At 52.1% G+C, this 25816-nt stretch overlaps 1 protein-coding gene across 1 annotated transcript in view; it reads right to left on the bottom strand.

Annotated features, from left to right (window-relative positions):
- The window catches only part of PAPPA2 (pappalysin 2), a 97185-nt gene that overhangs the window by 12858 nt on the left and 58511 nt on the right, over positions 1-25816 (bottom strand). Inside the window, 7 exon segments of the mRNA XM_055725315.1 lie at positions 7365-7436; positions 10114-10223; positions 11351-11483; positions 12193-12361; positions 19163-19376; positions 21632-21809; positions 24107-24278. Coding sequence (XP_055581290.1) covers positions 7365-7436; positions 10114-10223; positions 11351-11483; positions 12193-12361; positions 19163-19376; positions 21632-21809; positions 24107-24278 — 1048 coding nt within the window.

The raw sequence follows: 25816 nt of genomic DNA, 5'->3' as shown, positions 1-25816 counted from the left end.
TGTGGTCTGTGTCCCAGGCCAAGGATTTGGGCTTGGGCCACCCTTCTGCTTCAGAGGGAGTTATGTGGCACTTTGGGGCTACCAAAATGGGGATGCAGTCCTTTATCCCTGTCCTGCTCTGTGCCTCAGGGCCCCCTCGTCTCGGCAGACAGCGATCTGGAAAGGTCTTTGTAGAAGAAAGAGATGGAAAGCTGGTGTAGATGAACATCACACCAGAGTGGTTCTTTGCTTCCCACAAAAGCATGTGTGTTCATGACTTGTTCATGGTGGGGTCCTTAGCCTTGCCCTTTTTTACACCTTGATCTCAGTTCTAACAGGAGAATAAAACAGAAGCAGGAAAGAACAAGTGAAGGGGAGCAGAGGAAGATGCTCCTGGCAAGCATGGTGGCTCCCGGAGATAGGTCCCCAGCACTCACCTTTCCCAGGACTGCTGCTGCACACATGAGAGAAGCCAGGACTTCAATGCCACGAGCACCAGCCTGCAATCCTGCCCTCAGCAGCTCGCCCGCTGCCATGGATTAGATCTCCTGCCAAGCCATTTGTGCAAAATATGTTGCAGATAGAACGGGTTATGGAAAACAAGCCCTGAAAACCACAAGGGCCTCCTGACCCACTTGTATCTGGTTTCTGCCAAGTTCTTGTTACAGATCTTAAACAGAAAGAAAAACAATGTACGAGGGATGAAGGAGCTGAAGGGGAATGAATATTCGTGTTGGAAGAGCAGTTGGCTGGGCTGTGCTTGGGGATGTTTGTTTATTATCAGAAGCGACTCATTGATTTTTATTTCAGCGGGTGCTTTCAGTGGCTTTCCACTCACTCTGTGTCACTGACTGCACAACTGTGACCTCCAGGAGAGGGGAAAGTGGGACTTGGACAGGGATGGAGGGGTGGCACCTGTGCTGCAGAGGCAGAGAAGTAGCCATAGGTCAGGGCATCCCAGGTGCCAGCCAGCCTGCACAGTAAGGCTTGGGAGAGCTGAGGCTGCTTCCACCCCTTTTGGGTCTCCACTACCACTGGTGGTGTGCCTGGATGCTGTGGGTCCTACCCGTGCCAAAAGGACCCCATCTTCTGGGCTCTGTAAGCCTGTCCCTGCAGGCAGGAGAGTTGTGCCTGTCCCATGTCCTTGCACCATGCTGTTGTGTCTTCGATTTATTTCCCTCTGCTTTGTTTCTTAAGAAAATAAGGTTTCTGTAATCCCACTCTACATGTGTGCAGGGGACAGAGATCTCCTCACACTTTGGGAAAAGTATGCTTCAACTGAGATTTTTGGAAGAGGAACAGATTTCTTTGGGCTCATCCCCCTGGAAGGCTGTATCGCACGCTAAGCAGCCTGTGCTGCTCATGGCCAAGATCAGCATGAAAACGTACCCAGCAGGTATTTAGAGAGCTCCCCATCCTGCCTTCCACTTCCCCAGCATTAAGGGCTTTGCTTTCACCAGTCGGGGCCAGGTCTGATCCAAAATGACTGCTACCCTGCAGTCCACACTCCTTGTGCTCCCCCACTATCTGTCCTTGCTGCACTAAGCATGGTGGAAGGTACAGCTCTGCCTGGTCCTTTCGGTATCTGTTTGTGGCCCCGATGTCCACTAATTTGTTTAATCCCTTTTTGAATTTGAAGCTGCTACTCGTCCCTGCAGCCTCACAGGGCAGCCAGAGTCTCACTGTGTCCAAAGCACTTCCCTTCACCTGTTTGAAACAAACCCCATGTCAGGGGTTTCTGCATTCATCTTACCCAGCAGCTCTGCGATTGATAAACCTCCAGCATTCTGCTCTCCAGACTGAAGTGTCCCAGCTGATTTAGAGTCTCCTTGAAGGGCAGCTGTGGCATCCCCTTCATAATTTTGATTGCTCTTTCCAACTCCACTGTGTCCTCTTGACATGTGGAGGCCAGCATGTCACATACTATCCAAAATTTGAATGTACCAGAATCTAGGACAACTCATCGAGTCCTGTTTGGTCACCTGGATCACATGGGCTTTAGACTTTGGCTTTGGTGAGACACTTGAAGGAATAGCAGTCACAGTGTCTGCCATCTTGCCCGCTTGCTAGAGCAGCAGTCACTTCCAGTAGGATCTTCTCTGCATTTTCAAAGCCAGACAGCCGAAGAGTGCAGACTGGATAAAGGTGTCATGAAATGCTCCCACCCGGGACAAGAGATGAGACAGAGTGATGATGTGAGCATCACGAGAGGATGGCTAAATTCTGGCCATGCTGTGTTACCTAGTTGCTCTGGAGGGTCTCCTTGGAGAATCTGGGGTGATGTAGCCCTCATTGCCTTAAGCCCCAGGAGAGCAGAAGAGGATCTCTTTCCTGGAACAGATCATGCCACCAGCATCCATGTTTCTGCCTGGTTTCCTGTGCTGAGCTTTGCCGTGGTACAAAATCAGAGTCCCCCCAAGTCTGGGTGGAGGGACAGTCAAAGGGCCCCAGCCCCACCGAAGGTGAGGAGCAGAGGCAGCTAGACCCCAGCTGCGGTGCTTTGCCGAGGGAGCGAGTTGCACCCTGTGTCCCATCACATTAAAGCACCGCAGGACCCCGCTGTTAGATGAGGCTTCCCACCATCCCTGTTGCATGTGCCTTCAAAGGGGTTAATTCTGGCTGACAAATGCTGGACACAAGCCGCAGATGTGCCAAGCAAGGGTTTTGTGCATGCTGGTGGAAAGAGCCAAGGATCCATTGGGGTCCTTGACTACCTGTTGGATCAAGAGACTCAAGAACAACTTGCAACCACAAACATACTTCTACCCCTATTGCATCATTTCCACCGTAAATACCTCAGGAAAGCCACCAAACAGGGAATGGTTTAGTATTTTATGCTCATGATAACATGACCAGCAGCACACACAAGGGCAGTGAGACCTTGTCCTCATGTGGGGAAGACCTGGGAAATTCCTAGTAGCTCATGCTCACAACAGCTTTCCAGTATGGCCCTCCTTCACCCAGGGTGTGAGGCAGAGCCAGCATCTGTTCCCCCAGCACACAGGCAGGGCTGCTCAGAGCACAGCACAGCAAAGCCAACCTCAACCAGAGAAGGCACCAAGTCATATCAGGAAGGAATTGCTACCCTACGAGGCAGACCGCAGCTGTAGTAGCTCTTGTCCAGCTCCAACCATATCAGCATGAAGCTCTGCCTCCAGCTGGTCTGTCCAAAACACGCTGCTTCGAATCCCTTGCAGTTAACCTTTTGCTAGCTGCAAGCAATGATGATACAGAGCTGGAGGTGGGAGCAAGGTCAGCATGTTGTGAAATGTATTGGATGCCCAAAAAAACCTGCCCAGATTCACCCTGATCACTGCAAGAGCAGCCTGCCTTTCCTCTGAGCGTATTTGAGCAGGACGGTGGTGGTTACTCCATCCTGTGGTAACACTGGGTAAACACGATGAAGATCAAGTAAGTTAACTTTTTCACCTAAATCACAGCCACAATGTGAACCACAGGACCTTCTGTGGTGGGAGATAGATGGGAGCAGAGCTAGTGAGTTGCACAGACTAGGAGATGCTCTATAACAGCCACACTCAGGCATAGACTATTTTGGACCATGGCAGGAATAGTCCAATGGATCACAGTACACACTGTCTCCTCCTCTGAAGTCAATGGCCTCACTTGGGCACAGGAGAAGGATGGCTGAGGAGTGATCACCTCAGGATGGCTTGGGAGAACCTGCCCCAGGTGTTACAAACACCTCCCTCACAGCAACCGAGCACACCACCAGGACCATGACTGCCTCCTCCCAAACCACAGCAGTGAGGAGGGGTTCCTCTCCTCCTCCACTCCCCTCTCCACCCAGGCCCAAGCCCCCTCCCCCGGTGCTGCCATCTGTTTTTCTACTGATGGCAGGGGATTAGGTGTTCCTCTGGCCCTTGAGAAACAAAGCGTGCTCGGCGCTAACTTGTATTCCTGACGGGCTCCTGGAAGGGTTTGCATTCCTCCCTCCCTCACGGAACTACGTGCCTCCCTGCTCCAGTGATGGGGAACTTGGCAAGGCGCAGCGAGAGACCGGGAGGCAGATGGATGACCAGATTAATGGAAAGAGAAGGGAGGTGGGGAGAGGAGTGAGAGGGATGAGCAGGCAGGCTGATCCGCTGCCAGCATACAATAAAGATGAGCGAGAATCCCTCTAACACCATTGCACAGTGACCTGAACTTTCCAATGCAAGGCAGGGCTCCAGCTGGGGCTGGGAAGGTTGAGCCTTGGCTACTGCTCCCATGCCCCAGCCTGAAGTGACTCCATCAGGGAGAGATGGTACGAGCAGCCAGGTGGCTTGGATTTCTCTTACGTAGGGTTGTTCCCTTCACTGAAGTGTCCAGATGAGAAAAATTCCTCGTCCAACACACACTTAGCAGTTAACGGAGAGACAACAGTGGAGGCAAACAGGGACAACGGTCTCCATTCTACAAGTGGAGATGGGTGACTCAGACTTGAGGTGACCTGGACAGTCCATTGGAACAGCATTTCACTGCCCAGCAGACAACAGAGGCTGGGCTCCTAAAGGAGGTGCCTCCAGTGAGGGGTTACTGTGAAATGAGGAGGAACCTGGGACTAAGATGTCCCACGGATATGACAAGTCAAGCTGAACCACGTCAGACCACCAGCAGGGACTATGTTCTGCAGGGGCAGAACATTTCTTTTGCAGGTATATGAAGGGAAGAACATAAAAAAGAGATGGGGGGTGGGGGGAGCACCATGCAGCAAGGATTAAAGGTTATATTCCATCTTTATCCAGCCCTTGGTGACTGATGTTCCCACATCCCACGAGAAGTTGGGTCCCCAGTAAGTGGCCTCTGAGAGCTGCAGTGCCTTTGGTCATGAGGATGGAAGCAGGAGGAGAGTAGGAATGAGGATGGAAGCCAGCACAGATGAGGTGGAAAGAACATTCAGGGCATTTTCTGTGGCCAAACAGGGGGAATGGTAACATCTCCCTTCTTCCCAGTGCCGAGCAGCAGCTCCCAGAGCGATACTTTGAATGAGATGGTTTTGGTAAGAGTTACTCTTTATGGTGTAGTGACTACTATAAAACACATGAGAAAAAAGTTGTCTAGGAAGACTTGGCTTATCAGTCCAACCTTAACAACCTGCAGCACTGTAAAAGAAAACTCAATGAAAAGAATAACCAGACACATACGTGAGAAGTGAGGAGGAGGACGACAGAAAGGAGGTGGCTGTGAGCTGTATCAGAAACGAGAGCATCAGGGTGAAAGAAACTATCTGAGGATTAATCTTCATTAGTACTACAGTGAGTGACTGTGACCTTAAAAATAGGCTTGTGCTGATAAAACTTCTAACGAGGAAGAAGGCATTGTTCCACCAAGGAGGATCAGGATATCTGATAAATAGTTAGACGACCCAAAGGACTAGAGAGAGAAACAGGATGACATTCGCTCATATAAAATCGAAGGGCAAGCTCTTGTACCGATGGTAAAACATCTGCTGTTAGCTTGGAGCTCATAGGTTGGCACCAAAGGAGGCAGAGAAAGGTCTGGGTGTACTTGTTAACCTCGGGATATCTCAGAGCTGCCAGACTGATGCAACTGCACAAATAGCAGAGATAGTCCTGGGTCCTATCAAAAGAGACATTTCCAGCACAAGGAAGCTTTGTACAGGGGCTTTGGTGAGACCTCAGCTGGAAGAGTATGTACTGTTTGGACATTCCTGATGAAAGATTAATTGAAAGCAGAAAAGGCATTAAAAAGTCTACAAGAGTGATGAAGATCATGGACTTTTCATCTTCTGGTAGGACACAGCAATATTTTTTGCTTTCTTAACCTCCTGTGTGCTAAAACTGCTGTTTAGGATTGCTTTCTAAGAGTAAAAGGGGATGACAGCATCCAGGAACAGAAAGAGGTCATGTTGGCCATAAGCACGTTTGGGTGGCCAGTGAGAAGACAGTGATGGTTACTGTGAGATTCTGGGGCTTCAGATAGCTGATCCCCCCCCCCCCCGCTCTCTCTCTCACACACACACACATGCACACACACACACACACAATTCAGGTGGCATTTTTCATCATTCCCTACAGGGTCTCTTGCTGAAGACACAGACCCAAGGTGAGGTGCAGGAACCATGGAGGAGTAAAGGCTGGGGTCAGCCTAGTGTACCTGAGCCTAAGGGAGCATCCTCATGCCTGTGTTGGCCTTCTGTCACCCAAGCTGTGCAGGAAAGGAAGAAGGCGCACCTCGCACCCCATCTGTTTCTTTTTGGGAAGGAACAACTCCCAGAGAGCATAGGGAACAGTTCTCCCTTGCTAGCAGAACCACAGAGAGCATCACCAAACCATCTGGATTGCTCCTGCACATAACCTCCTCCTACTCTGAACACATTGCCCCAGAGCCAAGCACTGGAGGATCCATCACTAAGCTCTGGTACTCAACCATCAGACATCTCTCCAGCAAACAGCGCCTCATTCCCCTACGCTTGCAGCCCCTGCTTTGCAGTAGACACACACAACACAGCTGTCGAGTTTGGGAAGTAACTGCTGCACCACCTGTTGACCATAACATTTCCTTCCCGGGGACGTGCCCCCTGCAGCATTGCCTTTTCTCCCACACTTCAGCTGACAAAGAGCTGAGCTAGGCAGAACCGGGGAGCAAAAGCGATCATTTGCATTGAAACGAGCACAGAAAAAAAATAATCAGCAAAACCCGAAGCTATTTTTGGTGTGCAAACTTCATTTACATTTTCCTTTTTGGTAAAAATCCCAAATTTTCAACATACAACATTCCAAAATACCGCCGCCCCCCCCCTTTTTCCTTTTATCCTCAATCATAATAACAACTAGTGCTTGACAAAGACTGCCTATTTTTAATTTCCTTTGCGAACTGACTCCAAGCTGCCTATGATTTTCTCCTGCCTGGTCATTATTCAAAGCGAAATGAGCGGCTAACCAATTTCTGCAAGAAATTCTTTGTCTGCAGATTCTTCAGGAGTGGTTTGTTTTGCATGTACAAGGCTGGAAATCCTAGTTGTTTTGGTTGGACGTGTGAGTCACGCAGGGCTTTTCTGGATCCGTGTTACTCTAGAACTGCGGTTCTGGTTAAGGAAATATTCAGGCTTGGAGTCAGCATGGACTTTTTGGGGATACCCCTTGCCAGTGAAATCCTTTTGCTAGAACATTCTTCCCAGGCTGGCCAAGAAGTAGGCAGGGAAGGAAATGGGTTTTTCTGCAGCTCTCTCTCCCCAGCATTGCCCTGGCTGGGGGGGACCATACCCAAGGACGCTTGCTCTGGTCTCTCTGTTCAGCCAGCAAGCCCTGGCGCAGCTCGGAGCAAAAGTCAAAGCTGTCCGGCTTTGTGCTGGAGTGAGTCTTCACTGCCAGGAGCTCTCCTACAAGGAGCAGGCGGCTCCTGCTGTGGGCAGGGTGGCTTACCTCGCACGACTGGATGCAGTGAATGACAGAGGGGTCTGGATACCACCGCAACCGGCCCGTGCAGACGATATGCTGAGAAGAGAAGGAGAAAAGAGCTGTTAGGTGAGGCAGCAGAAGGAGGGCGACAGCCACCGATGCTTTATGGAGGTGGAGGGTCTCTCACAACACTGCATTGGTCATCGTGGTGCAGAACAGCAGCACCTCCCTGCACCTCCGCCCAGTGGGAAACCCTTTGAAGGGCATCAAACCCAAGGCAGCTGCACCTGGTTCACCCACAAACCAGGGCACTTTCTTCAAGGCAGAGGCTAGACAGACACACTTGTATGTATATGTAGATAAACCCCTGGGGGGAGACAAAGGGAAATGGCAGGGACCACCAAAGAAGTGGGTTTGGCTGGCAGTACCACCTCATGGTGGCTGACTCGGCCACGAGCTGCTGCTGGGAGGAAGCCGCTGAGGCCCATGCGAGGCTGGAGTCTGCCACTGATGCTGGATTCACCAGCTTCTTGCTTGTACAGGATGCGGGGCTCAGCCCGCCATCACTCAGCGCCTGCATCAATTTCCTCACCAACCCCTGCTGGGGCCCCAGGAGGACTCACCTCCCCGGACCTGGCCTGGAGCAGATACACCAGACTCACATTCACTTGTGGAGCTGAGGTTATCGCTGGTATTTACGAGGCACAAACTCAGCTGTTGCAGCCAAATGGACACAAGAGCAAGATGTGAAGGGCTCAGTTTCGCCGCGCTGGAACGCGCCCCCCGCTCATTCAGCGGGGGTTTGTGGGGAGCACTCATGATTACACAGGGGGAGGAAAAGCCCCACCACACAAGCAATTTCCTCCTTGTAAAGCTCAGGCAGACTTTGAAATCTGAGGCCCCATAAAACGACGGCTGGCCTGTGAAAGTGTCCTAGGATGCCCTTCACAGCACGGGACTCGCACAGAGGGGCATGTTTCTCCTAGCCTCCCACTTGAAATGCACAGCATCAGGCAGACCAGCTCCAGCAGTCCTGGGTGGCATGGGGATGGGGCAGCTCTTCCCACACAGACCTGCTGCAGGTCCTTTCACTACGTGTTCGGTTGAGACCGTGATGGGGCTGGGGCAGGATGAGGTCCTGGCCATCCCCAGGCAGTGCGAGGAAGGCAGAGCCGGAGGGAACTGCCGTCAGATGGAGCAGAGGCTGAGGATGCTGGCTGAGCTAGCTGCCTCCTGCTTCAGCCCTGAGGCTGTTTGCATCCTAGTCCTACTGGGGTGATTCATATCTGGTTGTTGTGCAACTTGAATAGCATTTTAGCATGCTCATATTAATATACTCATATTCCAGGCTGAGGAAATAAGAGGCAGAGGGACAAACCTGCTTGACTGTGGGGTACAATGAATCAGAGCTGAAAGCAAAACAAGACCATGCCCTCCCCAACTGGCCTCTGCAGCTCCCTGTGTGGTTCACCCCATCCTCTCCATCACCTCAGGAGCATGGCAGCTCCTGGGAACTGCAAGCTGTTGAAGGCTTGGAGGAGCAAAGCAGGGAGCAGAGGCAAGAGCCAGGGAAAAGAGGAAAACAAGATGGTCCAGGGAGAGAGCTCCTGGCAAGGGGGAGAGCTGCTTCTTAAAATAACGCCTCCCCTCCCCTCCTCCTCTCTGCAAAATGCCTCCCTTGCACGAAAGCCCACAGTGGTGGTGAAAGGGAAGCCGAACACCACTGCCTCAACGGGCCAAGCCATTCGATCCCTCAAAGGCAAGGAATCCTTCCAAGGCTCGTGCTTAACCATCCCACACGCCCCAGGCATCCTCACCCCCCCGGTAGCAATCCATCGTGGGTCTGATTCAAGGCGACGTACAGTAGTATCCACAGGCATGATGCTGGGCCTCCTGTGGGTTCCCAGGAGGAGGGGAAAGCATTTGGATGGGAGCACTGGCCCCTGGGAAGACTGCTTTTCTTTGTTCCACCTCCTTTCCTATGCATCTCGTTTTTATTTTAAGAAATACTATCCCGGCCGAGCTGCTTTTTGGGAAAGTCGTGCCTTGAGGATCCAAACTATTTGAGCTGTTTTGCCTACAAAATGAGTAAGAGATAGGGAGAGAAAGGCTCCCCCATTCCAGCAAGCAGAGGCAACCGGCCGGCCAGAAGGTCCTGGCAGCCAGAGACACCTTTCAGCTGACAGTGCCCTGCCTTCTCCCTGGCAGGGAGATGCCTGCCTGGGGTTGCATTTCTGCTGCCAGGTTATCGGTGACCCAGGCTCACACCATGCCAGGGGTGGCCTTTGCTCTCCCAGCACACTGGCTGACAGTAGCAGCAGCTTCACAGGTTTAGCCATGTGGCACATCCTGAAAAATCAGTGGGATTCCTGCATTTAACTTCGCTCGCTGAGGTATCCTGCAAGTCTTTGAAAGCTGGCCTATGAGCTGATAACTTATGCTGAACCTAGGGGTGGAAGAGCCGGCGGCTGTGCAGTAGCATCCGCAGGGGAGGGAAGAGGAGAAAGGAGTGGTGGGAGGGAGGAGGACCTGGACACTGGAACATGGTTATGGGGAACAGCAGGTACCTCCAGAGCGTGCAGCCTAGGCAGCTCCCTGGAGAGAGCCAGCCAGCCCTGAGCTCATTATGCTGCTTGTCTTTCCAAGTCTTACCCTTCTTCAGACAAAGTAAAGAGATTTTGGTTATAAAAAAAAACCTGATAGAGAGGAGGGGAGCTCCCCTTTATGCTGCCAGCAAACCCCCTGCTAGAGGACCCCCCACTTCCCCGTTTACCTGGACTCTGGTGGGCTGCAGACGGTGATCCATAGTCTCAGCAGTTACGTTTTCGGGCAGTATGACGGGGTCGCTGGGAGGTATGATACAGGAAGGTATGCACACAGCACCTGTGGCATGAGAAAGAGCCTTGAGGGATTCGTCAGGAGCCAGGCAATGATGTTTACAGGAGGACACCAAACCCACACATGTAGCCTCCTCACTGAGGGCAGAGACAGACATAGAGGAGACCCTTTTCCTCCCAACTTGGGATGGCAATTCCTTCCCCAGATCCTGAATTATGCAAGAGCCTACAGGGGTTGTAGCCAATTCCTTTCTCCCAGATGACAGGAAAATTGAACACTCCCTAAGAGATAGATTCAATCCCTGATGGCAGTATGTGGGATCCAGCATGAAAACATCTGACCTAGATGCTATGGGATGTTTCTGGATGCGTTAGGAAGCACCTTTCACAGCTTTTCTACCACGCTGAATTCCTACTGCCTTCCTGGGACCCAGGAAGGGAAAAAACCAGTAAAGAACACCTTGGAAAAGCAGCTGGATCCCAGCCCTAACCCCAGTCTCACATCGGGTCTGTCCAAAGCTTAACCTTAGCAGCCCCTGCCCTGAGACTGGCCTCAGCCTGGTTTGCTCAGGCCTGGATGACCGGTGGTTTTGTTTTACAGGGATACAGGCTTCCTCAAGTGTCCTTGTCCAGCGGGATGCCAGACAAGATGTGACGACCGTGACTGAGCATTGCAGCTTTTCCTGAAAGCACAAAGCGACCAAGTCCTGAAGAAAGAAACGGATGATGTGGTCCCTCATCTGGTGAAAGTGCCCTGTTACACACAATTGTCACTGCAGCTTTTATCTGGGACCTGCCACATTCAATGTGCAAACGCCAGAAGCAGCAAGTGGAGAGACCCTGGGGGTGGGGCAGAGGGCTAGAGATTAGCAAGATGCAAAGGGCTGAGTTTGCCCTACAGATGTGTTCCTGCTCCTTCTGCAGAAAGATGCTTACGCTGGAGCCAGCTTTAGCTTTGGGTCTTGCCCATAAAGTACAACCAGGGCATGCACAAGGTTAAAACCACCCCGCGTCTGCGTTTAGAAAGAGGATAGAAAAGAAAGAAAACAGGATCTTTTCCATAAATTTCCTAGGGATTAGTACAAGAAGAGGAGTCATGGTGACCTTCAGCTCTCTAGGAGGGCTGAGTCAACATAAGGCTTAGTTTTATGTTTAGCTTTTGTCTGCCCTCACCTATGCTGTGCCCCTGCTCGCACTTGTACTCCACGAAATTCAGCTCTGGGGGCGGTGGGCAAGTGCCTTGTAAGCTCTCACACAGTTTGAACTCCTCTGTCCATAAGCCCTCCTTGGTGCAGATGATAGGAACCTGCAAAGCAGAGGGAGAGCAGTTGGTGTTACCAGCAGCAGCAGCAGGGCTCACCTGCCCGGCCACTGCCCAGCTCTGGAGGGGAACAAAATGCAGGGACCCCCCCTCCCACCAGTGAAGTCCAGAGGGAAGCTCTCAAGGGCAGCTGCATTGGAGCCATCTGGTCCAGCCTATGCATGCTTTACATTACTGACCAGAGAGCAAACTGTTTTCCAGCTGCTGCTGGACCCCACCAGAGGGAATCAACCACACTTCTTTTAACAAGATCCTTCCAGCAGGTTGGATGGAAAACCCGGGTGGAAGAGGTTGGCAGGCAGCATCTCCATCCCCAGGCAAGCCCCTGGCTTAGCAAACCCGCTGCAGCAAGACTGCCCATCATCCCAGGCACATGCATTCACAGTAGCTCCCAAAACCTGCTGGAAACCCTCTACTTTTGCTTTCTGACCCTTTTCACTCAAGACAAGCAGGCTTGCTTAGGACCACTGCTTTTTGAAGGGAACAGGAGAGCATCCCCCGGCAGTGGTGCACCCTGTACCATGGCTGGTATGCAGCAAGAAAAGCTTTGGGGTTGCAAGGCAACTGCTGTTCGGGGGTACAAGGGCATTTGGCCCTGGGGATGGCCAAGCTGCAGCGGGGCCCCCCTGTGCAGCAGGACAGGGAGCTGCTTTCAGGTGCTCGGCTGCTCTCTGCCTGCCCCAAAGTCACTCACCTGTTGTCCCTGCGGCTCGCAGTTGAGGACACACTGGCTGTCCAGCTCGAAGCCCCGAGTGCAGTTGTACATGCCCTCAAAGACGGGAGGGGGTGGCTCGCACACCACAGGGACACAGCGTCCCTCTTCCCACTGCCCACTCTCCAGGCACTGGACCTTCAGAAACTTCCTGGGGAAACACAGATGCCAGACTGCGCTGCAGCATCCCAAACCAACCCCACCCTGGCTGCACCAAGCATCCCGCGGAAACAATAGCAGCCTAGAGACAACCAAGCCCCCCGCATGTGGCTTTCCTATGCCATCCCACCCCTGACCGTGGGTAGGTCCCTCCTGAAGGGACAGTCCACGGTCAACCAGGAGCTTTTCTTCCCCTTGCTGGGGGGATTGCACTGATTTAGGGGCACTGGATGCTTTCTCCTTGCACTCACCACCCTGTTGCTCCCCACCTCTCATGGTGCCCCTAAACCATTCCTCTCTGCCCCGAGCCCCTGTGTGTCCCAGGTTGCTTTGTCCCATCGCCAGTAGCTACATACTTTGCTGGATTGAGTGAGCCTCCACCAGTAAATCCTGCTGGCCTGTGCCCAGCTACTCCTGAGGCTCCTCTTTGTACTCCAGCCAGATCTGTCAATCCTGCTCTCGCAGAGGGGCTGTTTGTACCACAGCAGACCAACACCATCCTGTGCTGCTAAACCAGCACAGGCACAAACTACTTGCCAAAAAAATGATGAAAAAAAAAAGAAGAAGAAAAAGTCCAGGAGCAGAGCCCACCCACTTTTCAGTCTCCTGTCCTTGGCCGCGACAGAGACACCGCACCTTTGACACAGAGGCATCAAAACCCCACGAGGTATTGAGCTGGCTGGGGACCGCTCTCCCAGATGAGGACATGTCACTGTGACCCCAGACTTTGACATGCAGGATTTGACAGGGCTGATGGGCTTTACCTGAGCCAGTGCCGACTGCTCCATCCTTAATGAGACTTTTCCCCACCCCAGTGTCCCTTATTAGCTTGCTCCATCCTTAATGAGACTTTTGCCCCTGCCCTCTCCCACCACAGATGCCAGCAGGCGGGGCTCCAGGTGCCACGGTATGGAGTATATAACATGCCACAGGTACGCAGAGAGGGGTTTAACTGGGTTAGAGAAATCCCAGGGAAGGCAATAAACTGCCCCTCCTTTTGAGCAGCAGTAGACATTGTGTGGGGCCCCCCAAAACAGTGCACAGCACAGGGTCACACAGCCCAGAGTGGTTAGGGGACCCTGTCTGCATCCCACCACCAGACCTAGGGCAGGAGCTGGTGTCCATCCCCATCACATTTCTGCTGGGAACTCCTGCGTGGGAAATTTAACAGCTTTTTGAAACATTGTCACCTTTTTAATCATTTGCAGCTCTTAGAGATTCCCCTTCTCCCTTCAGAAATCAGAGATCTGTTTTTCCTGAAGACTGTATAAGGGGGACAGCAGGTTCCTGCTGTGGATTCAGGCTCCAGCAGGTAACACGGAGGCAGGCAGGGGAGGGGATGCGGCAGGCCCACCGGAGCAGAGCTCTGCACAAATCTTGCCATCAGACCACACCAGGAGCACAGCTGGCCATGGTGGGAGCACCAGAGCAGCAAGTGGTGCTGCAAAGTGACCCCAAGAGCAGCAGCCTGGAATTGACTGAAGGGAACTGCAACTACGTACTGTTTTGGAAGCGTGGTGAGGAGGAGCAACTCTGGATCCCATTCTAGGCACCCGCGGTTTCAGCCCACCCCTGATTTAACTTTCTCGGTTGCTCACCCTTTCTACTGGGACAGTGGTCACTGCTTTTTGAAGATGTCCCTGTCAGACCTTGCCTCCTCCAATATCTGAACATTTTGGTTTGCCCACCTTTAAAGACAAGCAAAGGCACGTGCCAAGAGGTACTGATCTGTGCTGGATGTCCAGGTCCTTGCTGCACTTTCCCCCCTCTTGAAACAACTTTCAAGGGGAAAATCACCAGCAGTTAAGCTGATGGCATTACAGCAATAGGAATCACCAAAACAGTGATGCCTCAGGCAAACACTTTTACAAACCAGGAGCATCCCAGCCACTTGTTGCTTCTCACTCCCCTACTTGCCACCAGGGTATAGCCCATGCAGCTACTGCACCTCCCTGTTGCTCCTCTGCCTATTCAGAGGCCCTCTGCCAGGAGCTGCAGGCAGACCTGGGGTAGAGGGGCCGAGAGTGGAGAGGACGCGCTGCAGGAATTGCAGTTTGCACAGGTGCACACTGTGGTTTGCAGCCCCATCATTTTTCACCAGGAGTCCTTGTCTTGATGTGGCACTGGAGCAATGCCAGCAGGGGAAGAAGCTGCGCACAGCCTCTCCCACCTCTCCCCAGACCTGCACCCTCCTCCTGGACCCTGGCCCTGGGGGGAGAAACTGCATTGCTCTGGAGGTTCACTGCACTGCCAGCATCTCTGCTAGGGAGCTTCAAACAGGGCTGGCCTGGGCTGACCCCAGGGTAGAAGGTGGTGTGTGGACCTCTGCCGCACATATGAAGTGAGCAGATTATATTAAGGCACAGGGAAGGGGAGGGAGGGGCTTTTTAGAAAAAAATATTTTTATATATAGATATATAAAAAAACCCCAAACCAAAACACAACCTCACAGCAGCTTGAAATTTCCCGACCCCTCGACTTCTGATCTGGGTTAGTAGCATTTCTCGAGGATTAACAAGGAAGCCAGGAATATCGGAGTCAAAGCTTCCCCCTCCAACTGGGCAAGCGGATGCCTAACGGGTAGAGGAGGCAGGGGAGACATCTGAGGCCAGCAAGGGCTGCATCTGATGTGAGGGCATGAGCCCTCACCCAGCTCCGGGAGCTGAGCGTGGAGGAGCCTGGCTGGGATCCAGCCATGTACTGGGGCAGCCAGCTCAGGGGGACTGGGTCCACCATACAGGACCAACGATAAACAAGCCTAAAGCCTCACGTCCCAGGGCAGGAGACTGATGGCTTCAAAAAGAATAGATGGGAGGGAGGGAGATATGCTGATAAATTGAAGGAAAGCAACACCAGCTTGCAGAACCTTTGCTGCTGTGCTCCAAACAGCCTGGGCAACCTGGGCTGTAAATCTTCATCAGAGATCTTCGGGGTGGAAGTGTCACAGCAGTCCGGTTGACAGCCTGTGTTTTCTTTACCTGGCTGTTCGGCTCCCTCAGCCGTGCGGGTGTTTGCCTTTTATCTGGAAGGAGCCAGCTGTGGGCAGCAGCTGCGGGTGCCCCACGCCTTTGCACCCACCACAAATGTACAGTGGCTTGGTGCCCTGTGGCACTCCGGCGCTCCCGGGTTAGGTTGTCCTGCTTTGCCCGCTGCGATCTTTCTGATGCGTTTCCAGCCCCTGGTCTGCTAACCTCCTTCCAGTCAGTTTTCTCCTCCACATTCTCCCACCTCCCCCTCCCTCTTTCATGATCTCTGTAGTCATTGAACAGGGAGAGAAGGCAGAGGGGCTGACATCTCCATGGAAGCTCATCAGGGGAGCAGTGCTGCGGTCCCTTGACCTCTGGTCAAAAATGCAAGCTGGGACTTTCAAAGCTGCCTAAAAGACCTGGGTGCCTGGTGGTTCTTTGCTGTATTTCCTCAGGCTAGCAGAAGGGGCTCAACCCCTCACACAAAGGTAGCTTTAAGATCCCCAAATCTCTCCTCTTCAAGGAATCATCCCACACTGGGCAAGTGAAACAACCCCTCTGCCAGGGGCTGACCTTTTCGGTCCCCAAACTGAGAGCATCCTCTCAGCTTTAGCGGGCTCCTCTAAAGGATGCCCTAGATATTCCTGTTGGAGACCTGCTTCAAATGACACTTCAATGATGGAAGCAACAGCAAGGACAACTGAGGGGGTGACATCTATTTTCCCTGAAGTATCAGACCCCTGACTTTCAGGCCAGCTCTTTCAATGCTGCAGCTGTGGACGAGGCCAGCCGCTGCTCCTTGACAGATCCGGGTGGGTGAGTTGGTGCTGCCTTTGGACAGATGCTACCCAAAACCAGACAGCTCCCAGTACAAAGCTCAAATGTATACGTTAAGTTCCCCTTGTTACCATTATTTTGGAGTTGGATGTGAAATAGCTTGGCAGCTGGAAACCAGGCTGTTATGCGGACTCTCCAAGCTGAAAACAGATTTCCTTTAGGAAACATCAAAGCTTTGCCCTTCATGTCAGCATCATCATTCAGATGATCCTGCCAGCAGAAAGGCAGCAAACCCCTGGCAGGACCTTGATTATAAAACCAGCATTTCCTCCAGAATCCCTTGTTGACAAACAGTAATTTCTGAAGGGCCTTTCCTCACCCAGTTTACTAGATAAAAGCATCTTCTTGGAGACAATGGGTTTCTTCATCCCCTTTCTTTTCCACTTAGGCTATGGGAAATGAATTTCATCTAAGATTGCAGGAGCTTTCTAAGCATCCTTACTGCCCATGTGGTAAAATTCAACTAATGAAACAGAAGTGAGGGGCTCACATGAGCAGCTGTGTCCGAGAGCATCACAGCTTGTACCGAGACAGCTGGATCCCAGCCACAGCTCAGGTCTGCTGGGCACTGTCGCCCTACCACCCAAGGAGCAAAGCCCCAGGCCTTTGGTCCCCAACCCAGCTGTAGCAACCGTGGTGTTTTAAGAGGTGAATGAGAGAAAAAGACACTGCAAAAGGCTGATCAAAAGAGCAGCTAGTCAGGAGGCAATGCTGAGTCCTGGCTGGGTTGAATTTCCTCTTGCTGTGCCTGTCCACGGGGGATCCAGAGCCATCCTTGAAGGAAAGGTGCCTGCAAGCAACCCTTGAAGGCAATGACTGAGCTTCTTATAACAATTCTGTGAGAATCTGAGCATGTCTTTCACATAACAGAAGAGAGGGCTGATCCCTTGGGAACCCACAGACACTCAAAGCCACCTCTCCATCTTCCCTGGAGAACAGTCCGAGCCCCACAGCTGTTGGCAAGGCCAGCTGGGGGTTGTACTCTCTCCAGCATCCCCCTCTAAAAAGAACAAATCGCTAGAGCTAGAAGAATAATCCAAAGGGAACCTGACTGTATTTCCAAGGCTGAAGTGGTTAGCTGGCATGAGAAGTCTTCAGTGTCATCTGGGGATCGTGCCTGACTTTTGTCCAATGTATAGTACACAGAGCAAGTCTTGCTTTCTTATGCCCATCAATATCTGTATGGCACTAAATCCCTGAGCAAGGCTGGTGCTTGCTGTGCTGATGGCCAACAGGGAGACAACAGATCAAAAACTCGGTCTGTTGAACCCAGAAAGACTTCAGAAGACCCCACAATTTGATTGTCCCCATCATCAGCGGAGACCCTGCTTGCACACCAGCACATCAGGAACCTGCACCCCACCAGTGCTGGTCCCTTCCAGAGTTCTCCATCACCTTCAACAACTCGCCTTCTCCAAAACTGGACTGAACAAAGCAAGCAACCTCTCACTCTGGCAGCTCCCATCCTCCGCCTGCCAGGGCTGAAGCACCAGAAGGATTTCCAGCAATCGACTGGCCCGCTTACTGGCTAGTGGCTGCTACTCACTACATGGGCCAAGGGGTTTGTACTTATGCTGAGCGAGCATATACCCAGAGCTCCAGATGAGACAGTACGCTGACATTTACACTTCCAAGGAAAGGCTTTTGCTTTGCATCAGGCCACTCAAAAAGCAGCTAATCTGCATGACAAGCAAGCAACAAATTCTCTGTTTCTGTTAAAGTTTTTTCTGCTTACCATAACAGGATCGTACTCTACCATCAAAGATGTTAGATGAATTAGTAGTAGTGATAATAGCAAATGTGAAAATGCTATGTCACTGTGCATTGCTATGAAAACAAACCTCTTTGCATGATTTTCCTTGACTCGTCCCACGGGCTGCTCAGACCCATGGTGGTTACACACACATCAGAGGAGCCTTGGGAACTCCCAGAGGGCATCTTTTTTATGAGCAGTCGCTGCAGCATGACTGTGATGGCCTAACTTTGCAAGCTGAGTTGATCTGATTGCATGCCCAGCGCCTGAAATGCCACAGGCAAGCAAGTTGCTCTGCAGTTTGCAAAGCAGTCCATGTGATCGTAGCCCATAATCATAATTTGCCCAGCTCCCCTCGGCCCAAGAAATGCTCCTAACACTGCAAAAAACTGTTTACAGAAACCACTTCCTTCATTACGAGGCAAGAAATTTGGCAACTGCTTCTCAGCGCACAACAACCCTACCCCAGAGCAAAGTAGAGACAAAGTCTGCATCCAATTAAAACTGGAAGGGGGCATTAAACAATTAGCACATAATTACCTGATTTGGGCTAGCATCAAGACTCTGGGGAGAACCCAGCCAGTGCCAGGGAATCTGTAGTGACCATACCCGAGGGGGCTTCAGCTGGAGGCATCGCAGACATAGTGCTGCTTACCCCCCAGCCTCCCAATATTGGCTGGGAACAGGGCTAGTGAATCACCAGGAATTATTCCCTGAAGCATCGGGAAAAATCTTCTCTAATTGAAATGCCAATGCTTGAGATTAAATTCAGCCAAGATGCACAGGGGGTAAAATGTTAACCCTGACAAAAGGCAGTCATTCATTCTTACAACACCCATAGCCCTGATTTATGTTTTATCGCTTCTAGGAAAGAGAGCAGCTCCAGGAATCTTCCAGCATCTTATTACATCTAATTACCTGAGAGCCTGCAAACACTTCTGTACAGGCTTCATTTTCACCAAGTGACAAGTACATTGAGGTGCAAGGGAGAATTCACGTGCTTTAATTTAAGGCACTTAACATATGTGTGCATGTAACAGCAGTTTACACCTTGTTCCCACCTCCTTTCACCTAAACCAGGGGAATGCCGCTTGCATTTCAAGAAATCTGCATGACCAGAGAGAACTACCTTGTATCCATCAAATCAGACTGCCAGCATACCATCACCTCTCTTCCTTGCTCCCGTGGGGAGAAGAAGAGGAAGGCAACTGTGATAACAGACCCACCACAGACTTACTTCTTAGGTTTGCCTGCTGCGTTCTCGGCCACGTGGTATCCAGGCTTGCACTTGTAGCGACAGACCGAGCCCACATCGTGGTTCCCTTGCAGGCACCGCGGGACCAGGAGCTTGGCATTGGCCACAGCAGGGGGTGCATCACACTCCAGCTTGCAGTAGGCTTCGGGGAGCGACCAGAGACCATCCTCCAAGCAGGTCAGCCACTGGTTTGTTCCTGACCGCAGAAGAGAAGTGTGTTGGGGTTAACAGATGACTCAGGGATGGAGACCTGCTGAGGGAAGCTCGGAGCAACCAGCAAAAGTCCTCTTGCTAGAAAGCATACTGCTGCCAAGGGAGGCAACAAATACAAAGACCATGGACTCCATTGCATGCCTGGTCAAGCTGGGGCAGAAACTCCCTGAATGCAGATAGAAGCAGGGAAGGAACAACTCCTAGGGCATGGAGAAAGGATCTGGGTTCTGCAAATCTCCCCCAAACCTTCATTTAAACTTCTCCCTCTCTGGTGATGTCTCCGCATAACCTTCTGTGGGCTGGGGGCTTTTGTGAATGACACCTGTCTGTCATATGTAGTTCAGCCCACCTTCATTCCCCCCAGGTGCTTTTTGCAGCTTGTTCTTCCTACCCTTACAAGCGGTCATACCCTGAGCTACATGTGCAGCCCAAGATGGGAAGTGCCAGGAGGACAGCGGGAGACTTAAACTGGTGTGACTGGGAATTCAAACCACCCGTTACTGAAGCTTTGGGTTGAATATTACAGCCCAACTCTTTGTTGTCCCTCTAAAGAAAAAGTCATTTGGTAGACCCAGCTAATGGGTGGCCAAAACTGCACAGCTCTGGGTGTCTGTGGTAAGTGTCCAGGACTGCATCACCCACATGGTGGGGATGATGAATGGTTCACTGGGAACTGCTAAGCAAGAAAAAAAAGCTGGACTGGAGCAAATACTACTCTTCCTGCTGAGAGGTTTGGATCAGCAGGTTCCCAGTGCGGCCAGACTGCTCCACACTCCCTTCAAGAATCAGTTTCTTTTGATGGGGTCACTGCTCTGCCTACAACTGCTCTTGGACCATGCCGCCGCTCATTGCTTGAGTACCTGGCAGGCTGGCACTGCTGAGGGTCATCCCCCACACCCGAGCGCCGTGCAGCCGTGTCATCCTTTCCTTGCCTATTCTTAGCATTTACTAGCCTTGAGAGCCTGCCTGTAAGGGGAGAGCCTTTGGGGAGAGCAAGCATCAAGCACGTCCCTGCCTCACCAGCTCAGCCGAGTCGGCTGGACCTCAAAGAGTTCACCCACATGGCTCAGCAGCCTTGGCCAAGCGCCACCAGCCATCGTGTCAGCCACCAGAAGTCACCCAGGGCTATCCACCGAGGGGACGCCTTCCCACTGGGAGAGCACAGCAGACCTCCTCTTGACTTCAGGGGGAACCAGAGGCAGCTGTGAGTGAAAGATCAGATGAAAGCCCTGCCCTCAGCTGACCCACCCAGGGCAACAGGCATCTTTTTGGGCAGGATGCAGGCTGTTGGGTCGTTGTTCACGTGCTACCCTTTGATCAGCCCACGCTGGGGATCTGCTGGCATCCCCCCTGTCATGAAATGAGACCTTAATTCTCCGCAGTTTTTGCTCCTTAGATTTAACTTTGAAAAAAAGAGGGGGGGGGGAAAGAAAAAAAAAAAAAAAGAAAAAGATTTTCATACAGTTCGGCTATAAATGTCTCCATAAAATAGGGCACCCATTAAAATGATTTGTTGTATGTGATTGTTCAGAGCGAAGGCACTGGTGGAAACTCACATAAAGTCCCAATGCTTGAAGCTGTCAAGGCAATTACTCCCGAAATCCCATCCAGCTCAGCCCTGTATAGACAGGAACAGTAGCTCTCTTTCTCCGCCTTGGCTTAAAAACATTCCTGCGGCTATCGATGGAGTCGGCAGAATGAAAGCCAGGCCATGGCATGTCTGGGGGACTGCTGTGTGTCTGGGTGGTGAACATCTCCCAGACTGCTCCGCAGCTGTGGGCATCAGTCTCTACAGCTTTATACAGCCCCTGGCCTCCTGAACCACAGGCTTTTCCACCGCCACCAGGCACTGAGCCACTTCTGGCTCTCTGAAGTCCTCCCTGTCTGCTCGTGCTGGCTGCCTCCACGCTTCTTGACTCCTTTTTGCCCATAGTACTGGAGGCTGCCAGACCTCACCGGCTATCAGAAGACATCCCTATACCCTGAGGTGGATGGATAAGGGCTGCCAGCCAAGGGATGGGAGTCAGAGGGAATAACCCCACACTATGGTATCTCCGCTCAAGGTGGTGGAAGGATGCCCACTATTTCAGGAAGTGTCAAAAGAGCCCACCTGCCTAGAAGAAGCCAAAATAACTGGGAAATTCAAAATAGCAATGCTCTGTTTGACCAGCTTAGGACAGGGCACGGAAAGGTGGCACCGAAAAGGGTGGTTAAATCTCTCAGCGCTCCAGACCATACCTTGAAGCTTGGCTGGGTGGATGCAGGAGAATGAGCATCTCTGCAGGTAGGTGGTCCCCTTGGGGCAGGAGAACTCAGCGTAGTACACGTGGGACTGGTCAGGGACACTGCAGTCGACAGGGTCACAAGTCACAGATCTGTCCCACTGTCCCGAGTTGCATGTCAGCACCACCTCCTGCTGCAGAGAAAGCAAGGCTCCATCAGAGTCCTGTGAGTGAGCTTTAACCTACTGGTTTGCCACCACAGCAGAAAGGGCTGACCCAGGGCTCAGGACAAGGAGAGCTTTCCCCCAGTGCCCCCTTTCTCCCCGCTCTAGACACGGAGTCACAAAGCCCTTACCTGTTCATGGGGTGATGTTTGGGGTGTGAAAGTGGTGAATGACCCTTGGGGTAACGTGCAAGCCACCTGCACAAGAAACCTTCTGATTCTCGGTCTGTAACTGCTTGCATTCCAGAAAATGTTAGCTGCATGCACGCTGTCTGAGCAGTGCCAGAGCACTTTAAGGGAAAAACGAAAATCCCTTCAAGATACACTACCCACCTTCTGAGCTACAAGTTATTCCCAGCTCGGTGTGCTGCAGTTTTCCCCTCTAAAAGATCAAATCTTACTTCAGCTGCTGACAGGCAGCTGTCCTGTTGATTGTTTTTCCCTAAACGCACCAATTCTCATGCCTCAGCCCACAGACCCCACAGAAATCAGAGGTTTGTATCACCTCATTTACAAATCCTAAATACATGGCCCATCTTACACAGCTGAGGACTGCATGAGAACTTAACCCCCAGTGATTCCACCACTAAATATGATCAACGTGTGCCACGGACTTCATCAAAACAGTGGTGGGTGACCGTGTGCCGTGAGCAACCTGGTCTAGTGAAAAGGTGTCCCTAGCCATGTCAGGGGGGCTGGACTAAGATGATCTTCTAAAGGTCCCTTCCAACCCCAACTGTGATTTCCACTCCCAAACCACTAACACCATTCCTGCAGGCCTCTTTACCAGCTGAGTACAACCACGCTGCTTGGACAATCAAATGTGTGACCTGTCCTTCCAGCCAACATGTTTTGATTGAACCTGGACGTGGTGACTCTGAAGGACATTGCTAGATTTGGGTCTGGTACTCTTGGGTGTGCAACAGGATCATGGTGTAGCTGATCCAAGTGGAGAGGATGCTCAGGGGAGAGTTGCGCGCATTTTCCTAAAATGCCTCAAGATGAGTAGGGTCACATAGCCAAACCAGCAACATCACTGGAGGGCTCAGGGCAGGGCGCTCGCAAGCTACCATCTGCTGTGACAGCCACATCGTGAAGCTCTGTCCAGAAGTTTCCCATCTCGCTGCCAAACACAGGAAAACTGTCACCCGAGGCAGATTTATTCTGTGCGGTTTCATTTCAGAGAACGGGAACATTTTGTTTTCCCTGGGCATGCCTTGGCCCACAGAGCTGTGTGGCCGTGTAATTAATAACCTCCCCCATGACGAGGGGCCAAGCAGTGCATCCCCAGCTGCCCCACTGCACTTCCCAGCACCCATCTCTCCTTCGGCACACACCGATGGCTGCAGCACGGGAAACCTGCCCGCCAGGCACCACGAGTGCTTGCAGCTCTCCAAGGAGAGGGAAGGTCCACCCTGCTGACATGGCCTGACTCACCTCCATCTGTCTCCACCCCCTGTGAGTTCACGCTCTTGCTCAGGCTGGCACGGGGACCAGCTCAGCCCCGGAGACGCCTGTTCCCCCTCCAGGAACAGCCTAAGGATGGGACACACTGTGCCCACAACCCTGCCAAGGTGACTGCGCAGACCCAAGGAAGCTCAGCTCCCAAGGACACATTGGTCCCAGGTCTCCTCTCCCAACAGCTAAAAGCCACGCTGGTTTGTAGCTTTTACAAGACATCCCCCAGCCCTATGGAAAGCGGGACAAACTCTTTCATAGTGACCTTTGCGCTGCCCTGCTGGCATGGGCAGCTTTATTGCAATGCAACACAAAGGAAGAAAAACTCTCCGTGCTGTCGGCTGCCTCTAAATATAGTCGCTCCACAATGACTTCATTTTTTCCTGAGCCACTAACTTCAACTTTAAGAGAGAAAACATCCCAGGGATGTTTAACCCTCCCAGCAGCGCCGATCTGGAGAACAGAAACGTCTACCTCTCCCTCCGTGGGAGTGCATCACCCTGGTTTAGGACACCCCCTGCAGCAGCTTTTAGCCTGGCAGAGCCATGGTCTGCAGGCAGCACTGGGCTGGGAGATCTAGGACTGCAGCGAGGGAAGAGAGGGCTCTCCAGAGCAGGACCACCAGCACAGAGGTCCAGCACCACAGCCTCCATTGGGATGGCGTTTATTAAAAAAGAAGCAAGGAGGTTAGGGCTGGAGGTACGAGGTGTCCTGGGGTCATTCCAAACCACTTCGTGGTGGTTAAATCTTTTTTAACTAGCACTCAGTCCAGCGAGATGTAAGGTCGCCCCCACCATGAGGTCCACTCACCCGCGTTGAGCCCAGGCTCTTCCCATTGCCAGAGCGTAGGATGAAGCCCTTTTCGCAGGTGACAGTGCACGCCATGTGCCGTGGGCTGTTGGAGGTACAGTTGAGGGTGGCAGCGTGAGCAAGCAGCGCCCGTGTGCAGCTTCCCGATCCTGCACAGGCACCGTGGACACAGCTATGGGGGAGAAGAGGAAAGAAATCAACAAGTGGATCCCCAAGGCTTCTTCAGCAAGGAGGGCTTCTCTCCAAGTGGCAACTGGATGGGATGCTCAGCAGGTCACAGATACCTACAGAGATGTGCACCTGACAATGATGCCAGGAGGGTTCGTTTTTTTTGGACCTTGGCCCAACCCCAGCCGACACCTTCCCACAGACCATTGTGTCCTTCCAAGCTGATGGAAGGAGGCACAGCCAACAATGGTTCTTCCAAAATCTGTGCTGTCTGGTGGGACTTTTCTGCCTACAGCCAGCTCCTCTGCCCCAGGGCGTGCTGACTATATTGCATGGAGCCCGCACACAGCCTGGCACCAAAGGGGCTGGTGGTGCTCACTGCAAGTGGACCAAGAGAGCAACAGGAAGGAGGTGACAGGGAGAGGGCAGGCAGATGACATATCCAGCAGGGCCACAACTCTCCCATGGCCAAAATGGGGAAGTTGGTGTCAGGTGGTCCTTCTCAGGCAGCACTCCTGAACGCACAAGGAGTAAGGCTACCAACAGCAGGCATTGTAGCACCCTCCTGAGAGCTGCAGCTTTTTCAGCAGCAAGCTGGTCTCTACCACGTGACAATTTCTCATCTCCAATGTGCTCAAATCATACTGGACACCAGAGAACTTGTGGCAAGAGACCTGAAACTGCACTTTGCAATGCCGTAGGGAGTACACCTCACTCACATGTGTCCTCCCACACATACTCCGCTCACGCATGTCTCAGACACTAGTGTTTGGGGACAGACAGTGAGCAGCAAGAGATCTGCACTTCCCAAAGGCAACAAAGCCCAGACAGTAACACTGGGTGTTTCTCCTTCCTGGTAATTTCTGAATCCCACCTCAATTTCAGTCAGCCTTAGCTCAGAATAAGACAAGATTTGCAGCAACAGGTGGTCAGGAAAAGATGAAGAAACTTTTTTAAAGCCTCTGCTGATAGAAGGGTCACGGGTATGTCAAAACCTGTATTAGACATCAGAGAATCCACAGAGGATTCTCCACCTGCAAGGAAAGAAGAAAGCTGGAGAAGAAACCTCTGCAGACATTAGGGAACCATCCACAAGACGTTCTTCAAACTGTGTCCAGTCCCCTCCAGACCTGGCAGCAGAGTTGCCTGAGCTTCACGTCCACACAGCTACACCATGGCCTGTGATGGAAGGGAGGAACTGGACATTCTGCAGCTGTCTCCTCCACCCCACTCTGCTTTGCTGGTCTTCAGCACCTCTGCTCTTCCCACAAGCCCATGTAGCATTTCAAGCCTGTCCACGTTGATGCCATGCTCTTTGGGATCAAGACCATCTCAAGACACACCTGTCCAGCTCTACAGACTCAGCTGTGGCCACCAAGGTGAGATGTGCACCACCTCAAGTTACAGAAGGTCCCAGGGAAGCTTGCTATGTGTCACCTGTCCCTTGGGAATAGACAGCACCCCTCACCACAGCAGCTTCCCACCAGGGACCAGCTGTTAGGTACCACTGAGTTAAGCATCACAAGTAACCCCCTAGTGGAG

This window comes from Falco cherrug, chromosome 12 (genome assembly GCF_023634085.1).
Source record: "Falco cherrug isolate bFalChe1 chromosome 12, bFalChe1.pri, whole genome shotgun sequence".
Taxonomy (NCBI): Eukaryota; Metazoa; Chordata; class Aves; order Falconiformes; family Falconidae; genus Falco; species Falco cherrug.
The sequence above is the reverse complement of the archived record's forward strand: the minus strand, read 5'-3'. Positions and strand labels throughout refer to the sequence as shown.